Source organism: Chenopodium album, chromosome 24 (assembly GCF_948465745.1).
Source record: "Chenopodium album chromosome 24, dcCheAlbu1.1, whole genome shotgun sequence".
Classification (NCBI taxonomy): Eukaryota; Viridiplantae; Streptophyta; class Magnoliopsida; order Caryophyllales; family Amaranthaceae; genus Chenopodium; species Chenopodium album.
In genome coordinates this window covers 28,443,921-28,455,390 of record NC_137857.1, presented here as the reverse complement: position 1 = coordinate 28,455,390, position 11,470 = coordinate 28,443,921, and the positions used below count along the sequence as shown (strand labels likewise).

The 11,470-nt window shown below is 35.0% G+C and overlaps 1 protein-coding gene across 2 annotated transcripts; it reads right to left on the bottom strand.

Moving 5' to 3' along the window:
* Positions 1–892: 892 nt before the first annotated feature.
* On the bottom strand, positions 893–10,705 carry LOC145610346 (uncharacterized). 2 transcript variants are annotated; one of them, XM_081665678.1, is made up of 8 exons: positions 10,596–10,705; positions 8,716–8,968; positions 6,496–6,623; positions 4,177–4,279; positions 3,633–3,686; positions 3,141–3,557; positions 2,309–2,646; positions 893–1,830 (listed from the first exon to the last, which is right to left on the bottom strand). In XM_081665678.1, the coding sequence occupies exons 2-8, from the start codon at positions 8,876–8,878 to the stop codon at positions 1,672–1,674; spliced, it is 1,362 nt and encodes a 453-aa protein (XP_081521804.1). In that variant the 5' UTR covers positions 8,879–8,968; positions 10,596–10,705; the 3' UTR covers positions 893–1,671. The 2 variants fall into 2 exon arrangements, with proteins under 2 accessions (XP_081521804.1, XP_081521803.1); XM_081665677.1 differs by having other exon boundaries at positions 3,141–3,686.
* Between the last annotated feature and the right edge of the window lie 765 nt (positions 10,706–11,470).

Sequence of the window (11,470 nt, the reverse complement as noted above, 5' to 3'; positions counted from 1 at the left end):
TAGGGCCTAATTGAGGACACAGTTCAAGCAGTACTTTCATGGCATAAGGCGTGGATTTGAGCAGTATAAAGAGCACAATCAAACAAGAGCAAAATCTTAAGTCTCCGTAAGGGATTAGATTCGTAAACAAGAGCCACCTCCCGACTGTATAAGGAAACATATTGGTATAGGGACACCACGCCTCTGACAATCACCGCTAGGAACTACTATTAGAAAGAATAACTTGAACCTCATCCATATACCATTGTCTGAGTAAGGACGAGTTTTCATCCCCACCTTTGCCCACCAAAAAAAATGGCGACTTAAAGGCTTAAAAGGGCTACTTACATTAAGAAGTGTGCCTCCTCTATGCACACGAGCTAGCAAGAAAGCTTGACTGCATGATTCTATCCTTACCCCGGGTAATTTTATCACCATAATGCCATCATGATCATGTTTCAATAACAGACAAGAAGCTACTCTAAGAATAAATTTTGTCACTTGTCAAATCACAAATTCATAAAGGGGTTAACTTGTCAATGAATGATTTCTTGACACTTGTTTTATGTCTATGCGCGCTAATATTAAGTCAATAAACAAAATCCAAACTGGTGCTCTTATACAGTTGTATGTCAAAAAATCTGTATTTACAGTTGCAGATTACCCTTGCTTATTGTGCATAAGAGAACACTTCACCAACACCCCCCCCCCCCCCCTCCAAAGGGGAGTGATTCATAATAAAAAAAGCACAAGACAAAAGTTAGCAAATAGAAAGATGGAAACTCAAAATTCATCGGAACAACGTGATAAGCTAAATATAGTTTCCCATCTTTATGCTTTCTCTATGTTCTTCCAAATTTTTTTAACCTCCAATTTACTTTCATTATTTCATCTCCCTCTCTTCTTTTTTCCCTTATTCTTTTTTTCTTCCTTTTTTTTTCTTTTTTTTTTTCTTTTTTTTTTTTCTTTTTTCTTTTTTCTTTTTTTGGCAAGACTAATGTTGTCCTTTTTCTATGTTCTTCCATGTATCTTTAGCCTACATTTTACTTTCATTTCTTCATCGCCCCCCTGTCCCCCTTTATTATTTATTTTTTTCTTCCAAGACTAGTGGACAATGGGAATGGGCATGTACATAAACAAAACTGCACCCCAAAGGTTAATAGAAGGAAGCTATGTTCAAATTATTTTCCAAGCAAAAACCACTTCAATATATTGTGCTGCCTTATTATTGAAATTAAAACAATTACATATGACTATTTGAGCCACTATTTCATAACTTTTCTAAATCAAAATGATATCCATGTTTGATTTAAATTCTATCATACCCAAAAAAAATCATCTTTAGGCATGTCTATCAATGATTTTTAATGGTTCATAAAGGACTAAAGAATACTTCCAAATTATTTACAAATCCAAGCAAAATAATAGCATCTTTATCTATACAAGAACATAATTAAAAAGAGTTCCTGGAACTACCTTGGGAATCAATCATATAACACAGGTTGTTAGCCAGGAGAAGAAAGGAATGACAGACAGTAAACCTACCTCAAGCATAAACCTAATTACTTTATGAAAATTATAGCAAGAAAGATATAAAAATGGAGCATCTGACTGGTGCTTGCTTTTGCAAAAATGGTTGATGAAAGAGTTAATCAGCGATGAACTCAAATATAAAGAGAGAACAAGGGGATTTTATTCCTTGTTACCGAATCTCTTTGCAATAAGAGGGCGCACATCATTGACGTCAGCCAAGGTCTCCAGGAAAGGAACTAATGACATCAGCTCGTTGTCTGATGGGTCATCAAACCAGCTCTTTATTGGAATTCCATTATTTACTTGTAACCTGAAAACCTGACAGCACAACAGAGATAGTATCAAAACAAAAACATTACTTGGTTACGATCAAGCTACTTGACCAAGTTACTGGTTTCTCATTCTTCAGCATAAACCAATTTTAAATTAGCCCCAGTCTACTCTTTCAAAAATACAAGTTGACGCCTTAACTTATTAAAGGTGAGAGGCTACTTCAAATCTAGGTCGTGAAGCTTGATAAACAGCACAGCCATTCAATACAATGGTTAACCCCCCCCCCCCCCCCCCCCTCTTTTTCCCCACACAAAAATATAAATAAATAAAAGATAGAATAAAACTACAGTATGACTTCCAGATAAATTCCCACCATACAGGATTTAAGCAATACAAATCTGATCTGGAAGAAGAGACAAAAATCAAGCAAAAACAGCAAAGATTAATGGAGAAATAAGGGGCAGGACAGCAGGATATGGTCTCACACAACAGAACTGATAGGAGAATTTGGTCCATAAAATACCTGAGGAGAGTTATCTACAATCATAACCTTAGCAAGGTCAAGACCTAACACTGTCAAGTCTTTAGTATAGCTTCCTTCGGAGAAAATGCATGATTCCCGATAAACCCGACCAGAGATGAGATTCCCATCAGGATCCAATATATCCAAAAGTTGTTCTGCATATATACTTTGACTAGCAGTGAAAACAATAATTTCAAACATCTCTGCAACTTTCTTCAAGAAAGGCCGAAGTTGAGGCCTTTCTTTCACATACACAGTATGAGCTTTCATGTTGAAGAAAACTGTAAATGTAAAATCTGCATCCTCACAATGATCCAATGTACTATGGACAAGGGTTTCTGCAAAAATGGAAGTCATTATTAACAATTTACTGAAGTGAACTTTAAAGTTTAGAAACAGTGTTATTTGAATCGAAATTACTCTAAACAGGAGGGACGCGCTCATTGGCACAAGAAGAGATATGATTAATTCCACTGCGGCAGGGATCTGGGGAGGTCTACCTTACACTTATTAGTCATATATGTATACGTGTCAGGAACTCAGGATTAAATAAAAAGTTTACAGTCCATTTATCTTGCAAAGCCAAAAAACCAAGTTCAGCTTAGATCCACGAGCAAACTACTTCCTTTACCAAGTCTACAGTCCATTTATTTTGCAAAGCCAGATAACCAAATTCAGCTAAGCTCGAAAATTAAACAATTTCCCCACTCATTTCCATGATTATAGCCACTTCTAACTAATCAAATATTTCAGAATATAACAGGAAAAATAAATTCATGTACATGTATTATGAATTACAAGAATTTGACAAATTGAAAACAAAGAAACTCACCATCTAAATCAAGAACCAAAGTAACAGGCTTTTTTTCCCGTGATTCTTTTGGCAAAATTGTTGGCCGAGTACTTGGTACAACCTCTGATAGGTCAGGCAAGTTTCTAATGAATGAATGAGGATCAAAATACTGTGCCTCTTCGGAATCATCACAAGATCTATGATCTGCTTCTTGTTCACCGGGACGAATCTGATGAATAGCTAACAAAAAGCTTGAATCATCAGAGTCCATTTTTGCTTCTTCAGATGATCGTGAATGGAGAATTTCGCTCAATTCTGCAGAATCACTAAGTAAGGGCAAAGTCATGTGTTGTTCAGTACCATCAAAGAAGACATTAGAGTCTGCAACCTCATGCGCAGGAATTGTGAGCTTCTCAGCAATGTTATCACACATGAAACTTCCATCAAATGTTGAACCTGCAAGAATCATGTCTGAAATGTAGAAATCTGAAATGTTGCAAGTTCGATAGTCAGATGAACTTCCACTATTACCATCACTTTCCTCTGCCACGCTAAATTGAAATGGATCTGAATCAATATTGACTCCTGTACAAAAGAACAGTAGACCTTGAGCATTCAACAACTATAGATTCTAGAGCAAAATATTAAGATGATCGTGCAGAGGTCACCTATCTAGCTGACTAACTTCAATAACTAACAAAATCTAATTCTTTGAGCCGCAGACAAAAGCATAACTATGGTTGCACAAAGACAAACGATTTTAAAAAAAAAATCCTAGCTACTCAGTTAGCCTTTACGCTTCACTGGTCATTCTCCTATCCAGTGAATGGGTTTAGCAGAAAACAGTCCGATAATTGTTAGTTCTATATTTTTTTTTTTTTTAAATAAAAAAAATTAAAATTAAAAAAAAAAAACCCTTTTCTGTGTTTTGTAAACTAGATCAGTAATTGAGTCATATTGCTCCTACAACTGTCATATATAAAGAATTGATCAGATGAGTGGAAGTAAGGAGTAGAAAACAAATGGCAAAAGGGAATCTCATTTCAGCAGCTTGCATCATAATAAAAAATTGTACCTGCGTTATAGTAAGAATTAGGTATATCCCGAACATCAAATTGATAGAAAGTGGGCGAGAAAATTGTTCCAAAATTTGTGGAGCATGAGACTGGGGGTAATTCCTGCATGGAAAATCATGTATTCAACATATACAACAAGACCATATCAAAAGCAAGGAAATTACATTTAAGGGAACCATGCTATTAGAATCACGTATACACAATACACTAGCATATATTAAAAATGATGTCCCAGATACGCTAAACGCACAACAAATGAAAGTAACAAGGACTTAAAAAAGGGTCAAACAAAGATTAACAAGGTTTAGCCTTGTAAATGTAAAATACATCACAATGTTGCTTTCTCAATTCATATCGCAGTAATCTGGTTTAATAAGCATTCTGAATCACTGTTAGTACAATGGTTTCATCTAAGATATGGATATCTAACTGAAGTGTTGATCCAACAGTTCCTAGTCTTCCTACATGTAAAATTATAAACCTAATGGTATGGAGATCAAATTACATAATCTATTAGCCAAAAATGAATGTTTGGACATCAATACAGAAGAGATTTATGCCAAATCTTACAAGTTGTGAAAGAGGGTAATCAAAGTTAAAAGGCATACAAGTTACACCAAGTCACCAACATCCATTGGAAGTCAAACATACAAAAAATTTCAGCCACTTTAAAAAGCTATTTCCAAGCATTGACCCACGATTTCCAAAAGATAAGGGCAATTAGAATTTAATCATTGCACCAGCCACCAGGGCAGAATCTATATTTTTTAAAGTACATCTTTATAATAGAGTATAATTCTACCCCACATGTATGGTAAAGTATCTCTTGCATAAACTTCCATTCAACAAGGTCCACAAATTTAATCGACATCGACCACAGTCTTTTGATCTAAGCATGCTTCTCCCAGCTTAAAATTGAATCCAGCCTATAGATCATAGAAAGTAATTGAAGAATCTATGTGATAGACTCAATGGGGCTGCCACCTAAGTGAAATGGGATGCAGTGAAACGCAAAGCCCTATTGGACAAAACTCATTAATGAAACACTAAGAAGAGTAACAAAAGCCTGCTGGTTTGCTACTCTGTAGAATAGTGACAAAGTTATTTAACATTAGAAAATTGTTTATTTGATTGGATGCAGTGGGCCATATTAGAAAATGACATTAGTATACTTAAGAGCTCACCATTGGAAAATTATATATCACATGAGTTGCTATATTGAGAAGTGAATTGGATATCACCATTGGGTGTGAAAAACAACTCATTTTATATTTTTATACTCAAAGTTGAGTCTCACCATTGGAGATGTCTTGTTTCTAGTGTAGCTTACTTGATTATATAAGGAGTAGTAGTATAGCAGTAGAGGGTATGAGATTTGTAAGTGGAATGAGAGAGAATGGTAACCTCAAGCTTTTAAGAGTGATAACCTAAAGTTATCAAGAGTAATACCCTCAAGCTATTAACTTTATCATTTTGCAACTTCTTTTGCCATTATCAATCAGATTTCCAAGCTATCATCTTATAATTTCCTCTTATTCATTAAAATATACAAACCAGAAAATCAGTCTATAACAATCTACCAAGGTCACAAAGAAAGCTATGCTTTCTGATATAGCAAAGCTTGGTACCGCATTTTCATATTCTTATTGACGTTGTTTAGCTGAATAGAGCCGAAATTGAAACAAACAAATAGAAAACCTCTACTCACAAACCAAGCTCAAATACTCCATGCCCAATTAGTGTAAGCGGCATTTATATATTTCAACATCTACAGCAACGCACTTAATTCAGGGACAGATCCAGTATGGGTTCAGCTGAACCCATACTAAGAGAAAAAATCGCAAATAACTAAAAGAAAATAATTGAAACAGTTATAAGGAAATGTGTGCATAAATGATGTGATTACAAAGAAATGGATCAGTGGTCGAAAAGCTCAGCGCAAATTGCTTTGCTAAACTCTCTCCTTGGTCACGCGTTCAAGCCATCTGCCCCAGCAATTGTACTTTAATTTCCTAGTATTATTTTTTTGAAAATTTCACCCTTATCTTGTTGATATCCTAAGTTCCCCTGACCTCCATTTTACAAGAATCAATACTGCTTAATGTCTTAATGAACATTATAAATTACCCTGCAAACCCAAATTATTTGGTTGTAATAGGGATTTTGGACCAAAATATTTGGATTTTATTGTATATCTAGACTTAAATATATTTAAAAATATTTCAAGGTTTGACAAAATTTTCCTGGATCCACCACTGACTTAATTGCACTATTTCAAGAAAAGATCAGATTAGTATATTAGATTTCCTATGACTTACCACTCCCTCAGTCACTGCAGAATCACTGAAAGAGGTAGCTAACTGTTTGAAGATGTCTTCACAGCTTTGCCATTCATCGGAGTTGGTAGCTCCAGTGTCTCGATTATTTGATTCACTGCTTGGAGATACTGTACAAATAAAACATAGATGACCATGTGACCACGAATATTTTGGAATACATTTAAAAATTAAGGGTGTTTCTAGGAGAACAGAAGCTGATAGATACGTTATCCATCTTCCTAAAATATGAAGTAATTTCTAAAAATGGTTTTAAAGACAGATAAACAAGCTACTAAAATATTGCAAATAGATACCAATATCATATAAAAGCTCGGAGTTGGATGGCAAGTTTCAACAATTGCACATATTACTATTTATCACTATTTCACTTGCCATCACAAAATCATTAGCTAGACTTCTGATTGGAGAATTGAAAACATATTGATGTATAAAAGTTCCTACTCAATCAAAAGTATACATGTATTTACATTCAAGTCAGACCAGCACAAATATCTTATGCCAGCCCTACTTAGACCTTCTTTCACTTCACCAATAAATAAAGACTCCTGGCCTACAGACTAGATAAAACATCTTTTGTTCTAATTTGGTTCTGCTGTGCTCATTATAGAGAATTTACTGCAATTATAATTTCAGTCCTATCTTACAATAGACATCTGTTTTCCTTTTACAATTATCTCCTTAGTCTTTTGCAAACAATACTCAATACCCCTTGTTTATGAATATTGCTATCGGTGGTAGTATATTTGGGATCAATAAAGCACCGCAAACCCGCAATGGTTGAGTGATATATCACAACTTTACATCCAATTTTGATAATGAATTATATGAACTTCAGTTTACTAGTAATACTAGCAAAGCTACAAGCTAGGTTTAGCTTCATATCTCCACGGTTAAAAAAAAAATTAGCGGTAAAGCAATCAACTACTTAAGCTCATCCTAAATGCTACCAAATTTTTTTATTTACTAGAATAAACATCCGATTCTAAGTTCTACATATAAGATATATAAACTTGAAGAAATTACCTTAAGAAGTTTAATATTTTCAATATATCATGTAAAACTTAGAGACTAAAATGTCATTTCATATGAATGTTTATACTTCTGTTATTTATTGAATAGCAACCACAGAAACTGCACATTTTCTAGGGTAGAAGAGAGAAAGAGTGCAAGGGGCATTTGGCTGACATAATCAACAAGAGCAATTAACAATCCACATGACCTTTAGGGGCCGTTTGGTTGGGGGTAATCAGGAAAGGAAATGGGAATTAACTGGCCCGATTCCCTTTGTTGATGTTTGTTTAGCATTTTCTTTCATTCCCTTTCCCCTCTTCATTACCCCAAAATCCCTCTAAGTTCATTCCCCACCCCCCCCCCCCAAGACTTTTCCATTCCCACTCCCTAGCCACCACCACACCGCCACATCACCACCTTCCTACCTCCACACACCACCGAGAAACCCAACCACCGCACTACCCATTGCTTCGCCACCTCTCCGACGACCCTCGCCGCCTCTCCCCCTCCCCGTAAAACTCTCTTCACCTCACGCAAAAACTAACCCATCCTTGTCATTGTGTAAACATATCAGAGTTTATCGACAAATAATTCATTCAACTCAAAGGGCATATTGTGCCACACATCATATATGGGTTACAAGCTAAGATTTCAATGTGTAAAGCTAAAGTTTCCTACATGAGCTGCACAAATATATATTTTCTTGAGGTGTCAAACAGAGCTGCCATGTCAGTTAAGTATCTCTTCAAGACTATGATAGGCACACCAGTTTAAACATTCCAACAATATAATATATAACTCCCATCCTAAAGTCATTGCTTCACTCCTAAATGACAGAATACCAATCAACAGCAGTAACTGCTTCATCATACTTCAACTTATTCTCCTTCAAATTCCCATCTTAATAAAAGAATAACTCCTACAAACCTCAAAATTTCATTCAGTTGAATTATTCATCAATCATGCTGCAATGGTAAACCAGCTCTAGGGGATATGTCTTCAAACAATAATGATATAAGGTTACATCAAACTAAAAAAAAAAAAAAAAAAAAAAAGGTAATAAGTATGACACTTTCTGCCAAAGTTTACGATTATATATGGGTTGGCCTTGGAGCATTTCGATGAATTTCTGATTACTTGCTCATTAAAAAAGAAATGTCTACACAATCGGACTCAAAGGACGCTTACCTTCGTGGCAGCTCTGACAGCAAGTGTCAGCATCATCTGCCATCTGAGAAGTCTTGACATGAGACCTTTTGGATATTGTACTTGACTTTTGACTAACACGTAGACAGTTTTTCTCTTTCACACAACACACACTTGACTTCATCTTCATCCTTAGTGATGGCATTTGCTCTATGCTTGAAAAGTTGGCAATCTTTACCCAGAAACATCAATGGGGACGATGCACCCCAGAATAGATTCAACTAGCAGCAACAAGCTGCAAAGAGACCATTAATGGAAGTATAAGCAATTAAGGATACAAGTCAACCGTAGATAGTCTAAGTTGATAGGAGAGATAATGGAGTTCAAGGGGATGTTACAACATGTTACAGAATCTGAATAATGTAGGCAGCTCCTTTTTCTTAGTTCACTGAGCAAGCTTAAAGCTTCAAATTTGAACCAATTCAAGAGTTCAAGACAGTAACATGAGCAAAAGAACTCAACCGTTTGACTTTTAAAGAGTAGCTAATCATCAACTTAAGGTTCACGAGCAAGGGAAAAGAAGCAACAAAAACTGCTAAGAAAGCTAGAAGACTACAGCTCACGGTCTCACGGACACAGAGTAAAGACATGCAGGGTATGTAGAGAGGAGAAACTAGAAGAGACAGAGTACAGCTGTGCACAGTGACCAAGTATGTTAAAAAAAAAAAAAAGATGTCTCCCAACTTGATGCCTGCATGGAAGAACAGTTACTAATTTACGTACACCCAAACGCTAAGCATTTGCACGGGATCATAACTTTCAGATGCTTAAAATGAGCTTAACTCCCACCACTTCACTTGATAATGTATTGATATTGTAATAAGTGTTTACACCTATTTCAGCAAAGTTACTTAACTCAAACTAGATTCCATAGTATATATTCATACAAATGAGTCTATGAACAACACATATACAAACTCCTCAGCTCATATATCTACTAGCCCACCCAATCAATTTCTTGGACAGAAAAGGAATGATGAGCAGAAGGACAACTCGAGTTACTCCAAGTAATCCTCAATCAGATTGAGAATAATAAGTGAGGCAATCATACAAGCCACACTCATACATCAAGAAGGCGCCTAAACCACACACTTTAACCCTCACACAACCGGAAACGAACAACAAAAAAAATTCTTTAAAAAGCATAAGAATTCAGATCAAAAAGTTAAAATCAAAATTGAACAACGCTCGAGTAAAAATCAAGGTAACCCAATCCCAAATTCGAAAGAAAAAAATATTTAAAAAGCAGCAAAATAAAACTAAACTTCTCTTGCTTAACAAACTATATATAACCAAAAAAAAATCACTTGTTTGAGTTGATTCAATCAGGAATACAGCTTAAAACACCAAATATGGCAAAAAAAAAAAAAGAAAATCCTTAAATTAATATCCGGTTGACGAAAACTAAAACCCCAAACCCACAAAAACCAAATTTAATTAATATCCAATTAACTAATAAAAATAAAAATTGATTCTTAATAATTACTTAAAACACCAAAAATCAACAAGAAAACCCAAAATTAACATCCGATTAACAAGAACTAAACCCCATTAAAACAAAAATCAAAAGAATTCAATATACTTGAACTAATTAACTCATCAAAATACTAACAAGTAACAACATCATCAACAAAATAAACCTCACGAGCTTAAACAATACAGTATTAAATTTCAGCAAAAAAAAAAAAAAAAAAAAAAAAAAAAAAAAAAAAAGCAAATTTACAAGTCAACCAAAGAACAGAATTAATCAAAATTACAAAAACAAACAGTTTAACTAATGATTAAACAAATTAATCAAATAATAATTAAAATATAAAATAATAATAATTGTGATTAAGTAAAATTAATCAAGTAATAATTACCTTAAGGGTTGAAATTGTTCTAGAGTTTCTCTCTCTAGAAAGTTGAGTTTCTCTCTCCAGAAAAAAAAAGGAAGGAAGAGTGAAAGAAAAGGAGACTTGAAGGGGTTAACTTCTTCCGAAGTCAGGTGGTGAAGGTGGGCTGACTTTGATGGACGGTCAGGATTTAATCTTTTTGGTAATGAGGAATATCCTCTAGTATTTTGACGCGTGGAATGTTTTTACAGGTTATTGGTTGTTTGTTGACACGTGCTGTTTCGCGGAATGAGAGGAAGAGAGAGAAAATTATAGAACGCGGCTGGGGTTGTGTATCGCGCGCTTACTCTCGCGCGTGGCTTGTGGTGTTGTTGGTGTTTTGGCAACTAAAGGACTATTTACAATTACTTAATTTTAGTTCACTTCAGTTCAGTTCAGTTCAGTTCAGCTCCAACCAGTTCAGTTCAGTTCAGCTCTTAATTTCCCTCTCTCATAAAATATTCATTTCAGCTCAATTCAGTTCAGTTCAGTTCAGTTCAGCTCCAATCAGTTCAGTTCAGTTCAGCTCCAATCAGTTCAGTTCAGTTCAATTCAGCTCCATTCAGTTCAGTTCAGCTCATTTCAGTAAATGTGAACAGGCCCTAAACGTGTTTATCTTATTTTCTCTTATTTCTTACGGAGTACAAAATTAGGGCATGTTCATATTTATTGAAATGAGCTAAATAAAGTTGAAATGAATATTTTTATAAGATAAGGAAATTAGGAACTAAAATGATTGGAGTTGAACTGGAATTAAGCTAAAGAAAACAGGCCCTTAGATTTGGGTTAAACGATGAAAAAAAAGATGGTTGGGCTGAGATTTGGAAAATTAATATTTCACAAAGAATTCAATTCTTTGTTTG